A 16,085-nucleotide genomic window follows, 5' to 3' on the forward strand; every position below is an offset into this window, starting at 1 on the left:
CACTCTCTTCTCCAAACACCAATCCTCCCAAAAAAAAAAATTATCATTAGAGTCCAAAATGACATGAAACCAACAATATTTCCAAGCATTGAAGACTGGTACACTGGAACCTTAACAAGTGTTACCTCCCCTTTAGGTTCTCAAAATCCAACAACCCATTAAAAGGCAATAGAGATCTTCTCCACATTTACAAAACTGATTTTCATGGCTTCTCAACACAGTTGACTTCACAACAATTTTTGATGGGTTGTTGGATTTTGAGAGCCTAAAGGGAAGTTGCAGTGTACCAGTATTCAATGCTTGGAAACATTGTTGGTTTCATGTCATTTTGGACTGTAATGATAAAAAAATATTTTGGGGGGATTGGTGTTTGGAGAAGAGAGTGAGAATGGAAACAAACAAATGAGAAACAAACCAAAAGTTGATCATCCATTTCAGAAAAATAGAATAAGGAAGAGAAAGCTATGAACGATGCTCAAAATAAGTGATGGATGGTATGCCTTAGACTTTTGCAAAACCTATTTATAATATAATAAAGATCCATTTTTTTAGAATTCGGTTAAACATCACAAATCACAATCCAACAATAAATCATGGCATGTGGACAATAAATAAATAAGTAATAACATGTGGATTGTACTTTGGGGACGATTAAGTTGTTTGGCATCAGATCAATTGCCCAACATATAGGGATTTTATTTCCTAATCGGTGGACTAACAAAGGAACATGACAACTGCATAAGCAAGCTTTCTGTTAAAGTTTTGACGAACCCATTTTACATCTTAGTTTTGAATTTCACTTGAACCCTTCACGTTTTTTAGTAAATATTTGAGGTATCCTGTAGTTTCTAATCGATGAAATTAGCCTAATAAAGAAATAAAATGTGACTCAAATATTCATTAAATAAATATTTTAGTTTCTAACAGGGGAAATTTACCTAATAGAAAAATAAAATATGACTTAAATGTCTATTCATCTATAATAAAGATCTATTTTGGAGGATCGGTTGAACATCAAAATAATAAAACATGACATGTGGACAATAAATAAATGATAACATGTGGATTGTAGAGTGCTTGTTTGCTGTTTGTGTTGACTTGTGCCGTTGATGCATAAATAATAACAAGAGAATTTTTCTCTCTCCTACCAATTTTCTACCATCAATTATATATGAATAGTGATGATCTGACTACCCCACATGACAAACTCAATCGACTACCCTGATGTGATAAGCTCGGAAACTGTTGACTTGTGCTCTTTGGTATACACAATTGCACTTACCAATAAAAAATTGTATCTCAAGGGAAGTGAGTATGTCAAGGAGCACAGATCAATAGTTTCTGAACTTATCACGTCAGGTAGTTGATTGAGTTTGTCATGTGGGGTAATCAAATTATCACGACTCTTTATATATATTTACGTTTTCCATTTGCCACTCAATCTTTTTCATTTCTCTCTCTCTCTCTATGTGTCAAACAATAAAAATAAAAATTTCATTAATCTTATTCAACATTGGCTCATCGATATATAAATATGTATGGCTCATTCTAAATTTTTTTTATTGACTGCTCTTTTTGTATAAATACCCCAAAACATCTCTCTCTCTCTCTCTCTCTCTCTCTCTCTCTCTCACACACACACACACACACAGAGTAGTTGCTAGAAGAGAACTTGGTTTAGTTTACACTATTTAGATAGTTACTATTGCCTCACCAACTTTTACTAATGCCAAACCAATTCCTATATAAATCACCCAAAAAATCGCACACATTTAGTGTGGCATTAGTAAAAATTGGTGTGGCAATAGCAACTCTCTAAATTTAAAGTGTAATGATTTTCTAACTCATGTTGAGTTTAGTCCCACATTGGACACTCATTACCTTGCCTCTCTCCTTATAAGCTCTTGGGCCTCTCCACTAATCTTTCTCTCATCCACGTCACCCAATTTCATATCTTCATGTGTTTTAGCTCAGTCTAACCCACACGTGCAGGGGTATGTTGAGTTTAGTCTCGCATTGGACACTCATTACCCTGTCTCGCTCCTTATAAGCTCCTAGGCTTCTCCACTCATTGCCAATTGATTTTGAGTTGGACCCCCAAACTTATCAAACCGTGACAGACTAAATCAAAAACTCCTTGACATGTGCAAGGACGCAGATTTTTTTTTTTTCATCAAGATACACAATTGCATATCCCAATAAACATGTGTAGTTGTGTATCCTGAGGGGGAAAAATCTACACTTCTTGCACATGCCACATCATTGAGTTTTTGAGTTATTCTGTCAAGTTGAGTTAGAAAATCAGCACTCAAATTTAAATGTTACCCACTTTCAACTTTCAATGTTAAAATTTTGATATATTTGTTTTTTGTGGTAGAAATAGCACTAAATTTTGTTAAAAAGATATGTCGATGCCTCCTTCCAAGTTTTGACGACAACATAACATCGTTAGACCACCTGGAAGAAATGATAATGCTCATCAACTAGAAGCTGAGTATTATAGTATGAAGATTATAGAAGGCCAACCCTTGAAAGATCTTCTTGAAATTTGGCTAAAGAATTGGCTTTAGCTGGTAAGCCCCAAAATTCTGATAGGCAAATCAGTACCATTCTCACATCGCTACCTCACTCTTGGGCATCCATTAAAAAAATAAAAAAAATCCCTATTAAATTCGGATATGAAGTTTGTAAGAATTTACTAGAGTATGAAATAAAAAACGAGAAGGGGAAAAGAAAGCGGTTACATTTTTATTTTATATTTTGATATTATGTAAGGACTGTCTAAAATTAAAGTGAAAACTTGGTTCACTGTTGGCTTCATTCAATTTTATTTCATATCATATTAATATTTTACAGGTGTTCTTATTTTATCTTTTAATCCAGAGGAAGTTAGATTTTAGAAGTTCATCGCAATTCTAGATTTTAATTTCCTACACAACGATATTTTTCAATTACAAGCTCAGATTTTAAAACTCTAATCAAGTGTTTTGAGGCCATTCTCGATGACATGGCACACCCCCAATCGTTGATGTAGAGAACTTTTTTTTTTTTTTAGGGTTTTGTAAATCCATACTTTTTGGGCTAAAACACAAAATAAAAATACATTTGGAGGGCATTCATTGAAGAAAGAAAAATAATGCTAGAGTTGGATAGAGAGTAGCGTTTACATTGGCATGCGGTTACTAGTAAGTTTAGTTGACATTATTTCTGATTTTTGGGTACAGATGGATTTGGGTCCGTGGAGTTGTTTATATGTAACTTCGTTCTACAGAGGATGGTTCATTCTCCTGGCTTTGCCCAACTTACCAATTTGCATGTATGTCCAACATAGTGCAAATACACAATCAATCGAGTCACAATGTCAAATATCTATCTATTAACTGGAAATACTTCACTATAATCATACCCATATGAACAACATATTTCATTAGATGTTTGTATAAATATATTTGACTATCAAGAGCTTGCAAGAAAGAGCCTTCATTCAAGTCCCAGACTACCACTCTTTTTCTCTATATACATTCTCCTCACTCCACAGACTTGCTCAATTAGCTTTCTGTAGGATTATTTCTCCATGGGATTCCAACAAATAAATGAGAAAACATCTATAAACCCAACTAACATTGAAATTTACATCTAAATTCCACTAAACCTTAGTCTTCCGATGACAAAATTCCATAACCCATGTCGGCTTTATCGTTGTTTAATTAGCATTCGAGAAAATGGTGGTTGTCTGATGAGCTTGGCCAGCTACAACCCACAGACCAGCCGAGAACACCAAGGATCATGTCAACACTCGAGCAAGCATTTACCTGACAAACAATCACATTCTTATATCAGGGAACACGCAGAGAACAGGATTGTATACCCAAAAAAAAAAAAAAAAAGGAAGTTGGGCCAGTTTGACATACCAGACTCTCAATGCTACCTTCAATGTGGAACAACATAACCGCCATACCCTTTCTTCTATCAATCTCTGCCTGCTTATTCAAAAAATGTTTGTACATTAGTTAAAGAGAACCAGAAGCATTTTAACTGTGCTGGTAGAAATTTTAAGCATCACTTACCACGCAAGAAGAAATTCCAATCCCCACAGCTGTCAATGCTGATGTAACATCCGCCATCATACCTGAAATTTTAGTAATACAAGTAGGGATGGTTACTAAAAAATCTATAAGTTCAATATACATAATACAGGAAATAAAGAACTAAGCGCTGCTCCAATGGCATCTGATACTCTTAGCACACATACAGAGATTGGAGATCACCACTTGAAGGGAAATCCTACCGTGGCCTTCTATGTAAAATATCAACCAATAAAATGATAATACTGTGGGGTAAATTTTTTTTTAATGACTAGAAAAAATATGTGGAACGGTTGGAAGAGAATTTCCACAGAAAGATTGCTATAGTCCTTTGCTACCATTGATTTTTAATGCCTTTTCTCCTAGTATGCTTTGGCAAACGGAGCTTAAAGTCTACTCTAACAGTACATCAGATTTTATACTAACAAAATTGAAGCAAACAATAAACTTCAGTATCATGAAGGACGTGAAATTTTACCTCTTCGATCTACGCATACAACGCAAAACCATTGTACTGAGTGCCCTTCAAGATTGTGCCAAGAAGCAACCTTGCTGGCTTGCCAGCCGTCCAGACCAGGTAAGACTTCCTTGTACATTGGAATGTTGGTATGAATCAACTTGGCAATACCATTTCCCTGTGATAACATCTCTCCATGGGCCTTCAAACTCATATGTTGCACATGTTTGTTATGTTTCCCATTAACCTTGGGGACCCCAAGGGTACCATTTTGACTCGGGGGGGTATCTATGTTCTTCAAAGGAAACAATCCAGTGGTTACATTATCAAAAATTTTCTTCAACATGAATTTGCTCTCTTTTGAAGACTCCAATAGCTCTTTTTCTAATTCATGCTCTTCCTCAGCATCAGCAACAAAGTTATTTACAGCATCTGCCGTTATTTCAGTAACAGACATCGCAGCTTGCTCTCTCAAGAACTGGAAATAATAGCCTTTGGTTAATATAGCAGAGGCAACCAATAACAAAGAAGAATATGCTATACCATATAGAAGAATATGCTATACCATATAAAAGGACCTACTTTCATTATCTTGTGACGAGCACTACGGGTCTTTGCATGTTGCAACCAGTGCCGATGCCTCTGGAAAGCAGATTTGCTTGAGAGAGCCTGCAGAGACTATGCAAATCATGAGCCATGAGAAACCATAGAGAGAACAGAACAAACAATTATTTGAGCTGATTTGTCATATTGATGCAAACTATAAGCTTCAAAGAGTTGAAAAGTGGAAATCCATCAAATAAAGACACTACGGCTACATTAAAAGGAGAAACCATATAAGTAATCATACTGATACATCATCATCTACAGTACCCAACTATTTGAATTTGGGAACATCTTTACTATTTGCCACTCAATTTTATCTAGCGCCATAAGCCCATATCTTAAGTTAGAATGTGCAGAACATGATATGATGTCAAGCCCGGATAAAGGAGGGTTGTGTCAGGTTGGCAGCTGTCAAAATAGTGTAGAAACCCAACATGAACCCGAACCCATCGGCTTTGATTCATTCTAGGACGTTCTAGGGAAACGGTGATGCTGCATTGTAAACCAGGTGAAATGGTGTTAAGTGAGCAAGGATTTCCTAGTGGTGAAAAGGAATACAACAATAGGCGGGAAGGCATTAAAGGTGTTGGACACTTGTGGGATTCTCAACTACCTACTGTTCTGATTGATCCCCAACAAAACTCTCAGGCCTAGTTTCCCCACTTCACAAAATCACACATGACTGATGTTTTATTTCCCCCTACTCAGACAACAAAACTGTATCCCACCATGGGGTTGGCTACACCAATCCCGTTCCACTATTGCATATTATCTAGGGAAAAATCTTTTTTTTTTTTTTTTTTGTCTATTGAGTTGTTACAGGAAGACTTCTGAATTCTATTAAAATTTATGGTGAATGGTATTAAATTCACGTTTAGTAAAGATCAAGATAATAATAACAATAATAAGTTCAGCTTTAGAATGAAACAAAATGAGGCATTATTTTTTTTTTTTTTTTACTAGTCTCACCTTTAATATATAATAATGATATGAAATGGGCTATCTGTTAGTGAAACAAGCTATTCACATATAATAAATAAAATGTAAAGATAAAACTCTACAATATTAGAAGAAATTTTAATACAAGGTAAAGAAAATGTAAAGATAACACTATGTCTTTCGATGAGCTCACTTTTTCAGAGTTGGGTCTGTTTTCTTCTGGGGAAAGGCTTGTGAAGAGTTCAAGGGGCTACTTTTTGAGGACTTTGTTGTTCGGTGGGACTTCGTTTGTAATTTAGGAGATGCGTAGTTTCTTTTCTGGTTTTTTTCCACTTTTTTGGTTAGTTTTGTATCCTTGGGGCCATCTCATCCCCTTTTTTCTCTAATAATATTTTAACTTATCCAAAAAAAACATACTATAATTTTAGACGAAATTTGTAAATCTTCAGCCCCAAATTGGGGCGTGAGCTGAAATAATGTCCCTGTCATATGTAACTTTTGAAGAGATAGAATTAACCCCATTACATCCTCAAATAATCTACCATAAATTTCTTAAAAAGCCACTAAAATGAGAAATATGGATAAAACATTTAACTTTTTTTAAATAAATAAGTTTTTTAAATATGGTAAAAATGCATCAGGATGGTAACTATGACAGATTTGAGAATACACTGACATTGTATGTTATGATCTCCACAACTTCAGCATTTGCAAGTACATGCATGGGAGAAGCAAGATTACCATTGACCTGCAACAATAAAAGTCACCCAGTAAAATTCTGATCTCAAACACACTTTAGGCCACTAAAGAGTAAGAACAAAACCTTCGCAGCCACCATTTTGTTGCCAATTTCAGTGTGTATCATATAAGCATAGTCAATCACGGTAGCCCCCTTAGGTAGGTTTTTAATCTGTAAAATATGAAGAAATGATAAAAGGTAGGAAAGAAAGATAATAAGAATAATATTATTATAAAAATATGTGGTGATATCCACCCACCTCTCCTTTTGGAGTAAACACAAAGACACGACTCCCCAACAGGTCTCTTGTGATAATGTCCACAAATTCCCTAGATGACATGTTCCCAACAAATTCCTCTTGCCATTCTCTAATAGCATTGAGCCATCCAATCTATAGAAAACAGGATTTGATACATAAATTAGCAATCAAGTGAAAATTTTAAGTGGGTCATCAGGAAATCCTTCAACAAAGATAATATCACTATCAAACTTAACAAAGCACAATTGATATAATACCCTGAGAGCAATGTTTGCATTGTTCAGACAGACAGGTTTTCCTCTTGAATTTCTTCCTTTAGCCATGACATGTCCAACTAAATCGGTAACAAATACCCTTCCACTATAGTGCGCAGCAATACCTCTTTCAGCTATCAGATCCATTTCTTCAGTTCTTATCTTCCAACAGTAAATAAAAGAGCCGCGATAAATACCATGACAGAATTCCAAAGCAACAGGATGAGTGAAGCGGCAAAAAAGGCCTCAAAATAAACCAAATAAACTCTTACAATCAAGACATGGTGAAGCATGTAAATGATTTGGGAAACAGGTCAAACTGAACTGATGAATCTTCTGAAAAAAGTAAAACAGAATGCGTATTCAACAACTCACCAGAACTTCCAACCGAAACATGCTCTCATACAGAAATGGTATCAGTGTAGTATGAAGACTTTGATAACCATTAGGTTTTGGAGTTGCAATATAGTCTTTCATCTGTTAATAATAAATCAATATCAACTGTTGAGTTTATATAGAAATGAAAAAATGGAAGAAAATGTAACTACGCACAGCTCGAGGAATGGGGGTCCAGATTCCATGGACGAGTCCAAGAAAATGGTAGCAAATCTGCATATAACAGAGTGAAGAAAAAGGGCAAAACATCATGTCAATGTCGTAAATGATATTATGTGACAACTTTGACATAGATAGGAACTCACCTGCTGGGCAGTACATAAAGGCCCAACTCCAGTACATGGCTTTGGTTTTATGACGATACGAAGCTGGTAAATGAAGAAACAATGAACAAAAAAAACGATTATCAGATAATGGAATTAAAAGTGGGTACAAATGCTAATGAATACATCTACAGGTGTTTTGAGACAACTATCAACACAAACCTGTGCAATTTGATTGAACTCGTCTATTGAACCTTTGGATTTCAGCACAGCTTTATAGATACTGCACAAACAACAGATATCACTACGTGGTAACAGTCTAACACCAATCACAAAGCCACTTGAAACAATCAATAAGAATATTATCTGATTTATCATTCAAGTAGTAGAGATATTTGTAGAATGAAATGGCTACCCTGTGTACATAATCAATGATGTGCAAGTCAAAAAGATGTTTCAGTTTAATTGAAGTAACGAGTGCACAAGGTTTAAAATCTCTGTATCATGGAGCATATCGCTACAAGGACAGGACGAGATGTCTTAAAGGAAAAAATTAAGCTAACAAATATGATGTTTTAATGAACTGATACTAATTTTTCTGACATATACTATAAAGAAAAGTTTTTAATATGAATTGTCCAGTATTATTATTTTTAGATCGATATCATCTCATTACCTTACCAGATGTGGAACTAACATCTCAGTCAAGACTTTCTGAGATGGGATGATTCTATAGAGAAAAATTCTTAATATTATCGTCTCAGTACCTTACTAGACGTGAAGCTAAAGTGTCGATCGAGACTTGATGATATGAAATGATTCTTCGAACATTCCTTGAGCCATGATGATGCATTGGGAATCAACATTGAAGCTCCCACAGTGGGCACTTCTGGTGTTGTCAATCTATGGTCCAAGGTGATGACCATCATAAGATTACTGCACCCAGATGCAATTTTTACGATTTTCTTCTCTATTCTGTTTCACCTGGTCTGAAGTCAAAAGCTCCAGTTGTTTGCTCCATGATTCATGCATGAGCCTCCTAAATATAACAACTACGTTCAGTCTATTCTACACGCAGTCTTTTGCTGCATGATTATCCACATGTTTTTGGCTTACACCTTTCTTCCCTTGGGCACATTTAAGATAATTTTTCCAAAGTTAAATTCCAATATAGGATGGTTATGTGCCTCCAAAATGCAGAGGCAAATGTCCCCAAGAAAAAAAAAAAAGCCTCCAAACTTGAAAAATATTGTGAACAACAGATCTCCTGGCGTATAAAATCTTTAGTATTCCTAACAAAATGTGCCCAAACTAGACAATTCTGTAAAAACCAAACCATCTCACAAAGCATTCGAGTCAATGAGAAAAATCTTCATATATACCCATATGAGTGTTGGCACACATGTTTAGATGTGTGCCATCCATATCCATAGCTATGCCATATAGGGTTATTATATTAGTTTCAAATTGATACTATTAATTCTACAGCAGTTACAAAACAACTAAACACCTTATTCAATTCTCAAATGGAAGTGTCTCAGATGAATCCATCACGTTCTAACACCATTGTTATGGATAATGATATCAAACCTAACATAGCAAGATAAGTTCATCAACTAGGCGGAAAAAGTGAAATGTAAAGCAAATAAAATACCAGAGTGAGGTTCATTGATCAAATTAGAGAGAGAGAGAGACTACAGTTAGGGAATCTTTTTTTCTAACCTGTAAGGTTCCTTGCATACAGAGCGAACTTCTGTTTTTACCGTCACAAGGTCCAAAAATTGATCATCCTCGATCTTTTTCAATAAAATGTTCTTTGCCTGGAACAAGGTACAAGAGTTTAGAAAGCAGATACCCAAACTGCACAAATGATTGAACAATATTTTTTAGGTCAAAACCTAAGCATTCTCCAACAGTGGAATTGGTAACACCAAGGATTGTTAACTTCTTTCTGGTGCTTTTTAAAGTATTAAAGATTTGTTGAAGAGCAGATAAACAAATACCTCTACAAGATCCTTTTCATGCTCTCTATACAGGTCCGCAACTCTTCTCTTGACCTTAGCGTAATCATGAGGATTTGTATACATGAAAGAAAGATTTTCTAGTTCTGACTGCAATAGATCACAAGAATGTGTGTTATAAACATGCAAAGAAAGTGCATAAAAATAGAATATAACCATGAAAACAGGGTCATCATCAAGGAATAGTTTGATAATAGATGAATAGAGGACTTCAAAGGGGAACAATCTTCAATTCTGGAACTTTAGTGTCCTAAAAAAGATTGAAATTTCACAGAATTACCTTAACTATATTTGTTGGAAACCTAGCGCAAACTATTGCAGCTAGCATTTTGATAACTTGGCACAATAGCAGGAAATGTTTTACTAGAGGACATGAACAAGTAATTGATATAGAGAATTTACAGATACATCTTTCAAGCTTACTTAATCAATTTCGATACTCCAGAGCAAGTAAATCTGAATAGAAAGGGAGGCCAGAAAACTCGGAGCTTCAACCAGTTACCCTCATTCTCAAAACTATAACGTAATGATCACATAGGCTTGTGGTCTAACAATGATCAAAATAGCATGCATTGGATTTTGGGCTGGACAATACATGATCAACAGCGATAATTTACTCTATGGGGCAACTTTTAAAAAGAAAAGCATATCTGAAAATCAAAAGCAGAAAATAGGAACAAAGGTGTCAAAAAAGAAGTGCATGGAAGTACCTTAATCTGGTACATCCCTAGTAACTTTGCTAGAGGGGCAAAGACCTGCAACGTCTCTAACGCAATACTGGACTGCAAACAGATTAATATTGTAAAGAACAACAACAGCAATACAATTCATTAACATCAAATCAAGAATGTAATTACCTGCTTATGTGGAGGCATGTGTGAAAGAGTACGCATGTTATGCAACCTGTCAGCTAATTTGACAATGATAACACGAACCTGAAAACAATGGAATGTTTACATGTTTAGTGACCAATTGAAAAAAAAAAAAAAAACAGAGATAACACAGGGTCCCTTTCCCATATGTTCTATTCCATGAGTTGAAAGTACACCTCTTCTGTCATGGCTAGAAACATCTGCCGCAGGTCATCAGCTTTTACATCTTGCGCTGAATTGTTTACAGCATCACATTGCAGTTTACCCAGCTTGGATACCTTATTGACCAAAGAGAAAAAAATGGACACGAAGTGCATCCAAACCAAATTAGAAGTTTATCCCACTTAATTGAGGCAATACAAATATAGGGATTGCACATTAACCATTACAAATAAATAAAAACTGCACCTTAGTCTCTCCTTCTACAATACGGCGGACAGTAGAACCGAACTCCTTTTCAATTCTTTCGAAAGTAACGACATCTGTGTCCTCAACTGTGTCATGCAATAATCCAGCAGCAATCGATTCCCAATCCAATTCCTAGGGAGGAAAAGCCAGAGGTCAATCCATAGTGCTAATCACAACAAAAAGTAACCAAATAGTGCAAGAAATCAAATTACTGGCAAATATGGAGATTTTAAAACAAACTCGTTATTAAAAAAAATTTCTCCACTTACAAGTTCTCCAAGGATACGAGCAACTTCAACCGGATGAATGATAAAAGGCTCCCCACTTCGTCTTTTCTGACCATCATGAGCCTCAAAAGCCAGCTGCTCTGACCAACAATGATTAGATATGATCATCAACCTAAAAAAAGATGGCTTGCAAATAGTAGCATCAGAGATTATCAAACACCACATCTCCCAGATAATTAAAAGTTGCATGACCAAATAAAATAAAACCAATGTGAATCAACTGAGAGCTGGGAGAACTGGACAAATGATTTACCATCAAAGCGCTTTGTACCAATCTCAAGTCCGTTGGTGGAAGATATGAAATGGTTAGTTTAAGATCCTGAGACCATCCAAATGAAAATGATTAAAAGAAACCATAAGATGTCAAGATAAAAAACAACAGATTCATCTCAGTGACTATAAATAGCCAAACATCATAAATACAGATCATTTTACCACTATTTGTTAGAAACAAAAAAATAAATCAAACCCGTGAATAGGATAAACTAATGAGTAATACCAAAGACAATAAGCCTGTTAAATTTTTATAAAAACAAAGGTGCAAGGTTTAGCAAGAATCATATCATACCTCCCACAATGTTTCAGGAGAAATCGCATCAAAGGATTCTAAAGAAGAAGACGATGAACAACACAAGTGCCATCTTTTACAAGCAACGTGAAGTAGGCTTGATTTAAAGAACCTTGAAGGAAGTTCAGAAACCATGTCTTCTGTGGAGTACCAGCCTCCCACCTCAAGAGCTCCACATCTCCGGAAAGGCTATGACAGGAAACATTTGCATACCACGAACATTAGCAACTATATGACATTTGCTTCCAAATAGTGCAAATAAAGCAAAAATAAAGAGACCTCTCCATACATATCCAGTTAGGCTTATCTAAACACTCAAGGAGAAAGAAATGGTTTTACCAAAAGGAATAAAGAATGTTAAGAAAATAAATGTGACTTGAGCTATTTTTGGTTTTCTTTTCTCCTCGAAGGGGACCTGGGACTGCACCTGCAATCTCACGATTGTGGTTCAGAACATCAACCAATCAAGCTAAAGACTATCTATAGTACAATCTGCCACATGCCCACCCACCTTCATCTGCATTTGTATTTTCCAAAACAAGCAACAAAGTTGGAATAAAGCAATTAAAGCTTGCCTTTCTCCAACAAATAACAGATTCTGTAGGTCAAAGTTAGAAAGGAGAAACAGTGAAGAAGGATCCTGGGGGAACAGTCACCAATTAACATAAACTGCTTGACACTTTATTTTGATAGGCTAACAGGTAATTGTTTAGTAGTTCAGGGGGTGACGGTGCCTTTTGAACTCAGGTAGAGGTCTCAACACTCACAGACTTTACCAACTTAGCAAGCTATCAAAATGCCATTCCCAGTTAAAGAAGCAACAATATCCTCGGGACATGCATAAAGATTATACTTCCTATCCTCACAAGAGTATCAATTTTCATCAAGGATGAATACAACAAGACTTTGCAATCCCACTGGACACAGCAACTAATGGGGTGGGGTTGGGGAGGGAAGAACCCATCAAACATCATGTGTCAACTACATAAAAGCAGCTATGATTTCAACATTCTAGAACACACAACGAAAGGCATTTTTCACCTTTAAAGATCTCATCAAACATTATTTGGAAACAGGGCTGTTAAAGAGTAGCACATAAGCGATAAGCAATCAGGCTGTTTTGAGGTGGGCAGTAGACCACCAATGCAAGCCTAGACTAGGTGCTTGCCTACTTTTCAAGGCAGGTGCTAAGCGAGTTCCTAGGTTTCCAAGTGCATACCTAGGTGAGATATTCAGTCAGGTGCACAGTGGTCCACTAGAGGAAAACACATACTTTCATACAATAGTTTTGAATCTTTAGCTCTTTTTATATGAAAAACCTCTAAGCTTCTTGCAAGCCTATTCCACCATTGGAGATGCACATATTGATCCAATTTAACCTAGAAATCATGATTCATCCATGTTAGGTGTTTTCCCCTTCATAGAGGAAGGAAGATCAATTTATATGAGTTTTTATGTTCTTTATCCTTTTTCTGTTGTCCTGTAGCAACAATCGGAAATCATTAAGGTTGTGTATATAGGATGATCTATACACATGGTAATAATTGGGTATTTGAACCTATAGGATTCAATTTCTACTTATAGAGATCCTTTGATAAATGGGTCTTGTTAATGCGTGCCCTAAGGGCACATGTTAAAGTGCAATAAATACAATTTGGAAATTGGATTGTGTACCGAAAATGCCCTTAGAAAAACTATTTGTTAGCAAAATACCCTCAGATTCCAATTTCCAAAGTGTATTTATTGCACTTTAACGTGTGCTCGAACCCTCAATAAATTTAGGGGCGTGTTTTTTCAGGAATTTATTATCGAGTGGGAGCGAATGGAAGTTGTGACTTTGTCATCGTTCTTGTTTTGATTGTTTTTCTTGAGTGGTGTTAGGTAGGTAACCTTGACCACTTTTGTTTCTTTTTTCGTAGTAAGGCCTTCATCTATCAAAAAGGAACTTGGATTATTTAAAGGATATTATCACATTTATGGATATTATTTGATGGATAATAACGCATTTATGAACATTTTTTAAAGCATAATATCACCTTTATGGATATTATTTTTTCTTGACTTGTTTAGTATTGTTTACATGTTTTTTCTTTTTTTTTTTACAAAAAAGAGTACTGAGCGTGATCAATAAATTAATAAAACTACATGAATATGACAGGTATTAGTCAAAATCCCCAATAGACAGAGCACGAATAGTACGAACAAGTGGCTAGATGACCATCCAAGCCCAACTCATGGCGTCACCCAAGTGCCCCAAAATCCATGCTTGGAAAGATCTCTGAAGTATCCAAGCCCAACTTATGGCAAAGACACAAGCATTGTACACCATGGAAACGACATTTACAGTAGAAAAATAACACATCCATTTGAAGAGTTGGGGTAACATAGTTCTGATACCGATTCAAGTTAGCGGAACTATGGTTAGAAACACTCAAACTTGCATACTAAAAGCAAGAATCTTTTACACGGTGAGAACCTTCCATTGCCAAAAGCGAAGAAACTTCCACGAGAAACTCGCTTCTATCTCAGTAATCTATACTTTATAGATCGATACAAATTCATATAAAAAAATTGAGATACCACAGTTTTGATTAAAGAATACCAGATTGAGAGAGAACACACACATAGAGCAACATTACGACCAAATCGAATTCAGTGAAACAAACAAAAACTGCCTACATAGAACAGAATCTGAATGTGTTCAGGGGATAAAATTCCATTTTTTAGGTGTTTTTGTCATACAAACTCTAATTTAATCCAAAATAATTTTTTTAATCAATCCGTCAAGAATTCGAAGAATAAACTCAAATTACAGACATTATAAATCACCAATTATGGTGTTCTCACTGAAAGCTTAGTAGATGAACCAAAATACTTAGGGTTAATAGAGAAACTTACCGATTTCGGCTCGTTTTTCCTTCTTGTTTGCCCACCCAACGACGTAGAACATTGGGTCTGAGCCGTACTGGCAAGAGACCCAGTTAGGATCCTCGGAGCTTTCCATGCACACGATAAGACGCTGCACTCATATCTCCCGTTTCCTTCCCCTTTCGATAACTTACAAAGGTTCACGCATTCCACAGAAACTACAAAAATTCCAACCACATAACCGTACATGATCAAAAAACCCTAGCCTCTTCAAGAATAATAATTAAAATGTTGAAAATTGGAGAAGAGTAAACTCAATTCACCTGACATCGAAGAAGAGCCAGCCATTTTCCCTTATTGAGCATCGAAACAGATAAATCTCATTGAATCCAGTAAAACATATAAGAACATAGAAGAAATTTCACGGTGCTTCTTCAACCTGAATCGAATAAGATGAACCAGAGCTCCTCGCACAAGGCAGAAGAGATTACCACTCTTTCAACTAGGATTCGATATCTAATTCAGCTTTGAATCGAATCGCAAAGTCTGAATCTTCGATTTCGGAACAAAATACGGATTTTTTTGAAGAATCCAATCCACAAAAGGGTTGGCGGGCGATAGAACGAACGAAGAGAGCGAAGGCCACACAAAAACCGTATCGAAGCCGAAGAGATATTTGTATTTTCTTTTTCTTTTTTTTTTTTTCTTATTTATAGGTGAAGATTTCGTGGGGTGGATTTTAAGAGTCGCGATCCAGAATGGTGTCCCGTTCCTATTAAAACTTTAGGTGTCTACGTGGTAAGTTTTAATTGGAATTTAAACACATTGGACTAAATAAACGGCTTGATTAAGAGCCCAATGTGTTTTATACCAAGTAATACATGCCACTTGGACATCTAACCTAGTTTATAGGAACGGGATACCGTATTGGATCCTGAGTCGGATTTAAACGTAGGCACGCGTCGAGCACGAGTTACCAATAATTTCTGCTGTGAATCACATCACGACCCTTATATTTAAAAAATAATTATTATCATTATATTTATTTTCTTACAATTTTACA

At 35.8% G+C, this 16,085-nt stretch overlaps 1 protein-coding gene and 1 long non-coding RNA gene across 3 annotated transcripts; one reads left to right on the forward strand and one right to left on the reverse strand.

Moving 5' to 3' along the window:
- The first annotated feature begins 1,494 nt into the window (after positions 1-1,494).
- On the forward strand, positions 1,495-2,808 carry LOC147402482 (uncharacterized). The gene is made up of 2 exons (XR_015178901.1): positions 1,495-1,536; positions 2,378-2,808. It is a non-coding gene; the product is annotated as an uncharacterized LOC147402482 (long non-coding RNA).
- Positions 2,809-3,409: 601 nt separating this feature from the next.
- Positions 3,410-15,700, reverse strand: RSH1 (RELA/SPOT homolog 1). Of its 2 annotated transcripts, none has more exons than XM_086444154.1 (24): positions 15,346-15,700; positions 15,053-15,240; positions 12,155-12,343; positions 11,840-11,905; positions 11,569-11,661; positions 11,300-11,431; positions 11,068-11,169; positions 10,877-10,954; positions 10,730-10,801; positions 10,002-10,109; positions 9,721-9,818; positions 8,221-8,281; positions 8,041-8,103; positions 7,892-7,948; positions 7,715-7,816; positions 7,343-7,501; positions 7,086-7,217; positions 6,911-6,997; positions 6,764-6,835; positions 5,125-5,211; positions 4,564-5,020; positions 4,068-4,129; positions 3,912-3,980; positions 3,410-3,812 (listed from the first exon to the last, which is right to left on the reverse strand). In XM_086444154.1, the coding sequence occupies exons 1-24, from the start codon at positions 15,368-15,370 to the stop codon at positions 3,708-3,710; spliced, it is 2,664 nt and encodes an 887-aa protein (XP_086300280.1). In that variant the 5' UTR covers positions 15,371-15,700; the 3' UTR covers positions 3,410-3,707. The 2 variants fall into 2 exon arrangements, with proteins under 2 accessions (XP_086300280.1, XP_086300279.1); XM_086444153.1 differs by having other exon boundaries at positions 5,125-5,220.
- Positions 15,701-16,085: the final 385 nt, after the last annotated feature.

Source organism: Akebia trifoliata, chromosome 5, assembly GCF_017979445.1.
Source record: "Akebia trifoliata isolate Shusen 1 chromosome 5, ASM1797944v1, whole genome shotgun sequence".
NCBI lineage: Eukaryota > Viridiplantae > Streptophyta > Magnoliopsida > Ranunculales > Lardizabalaceae > Akebia > Akebia trifoliata.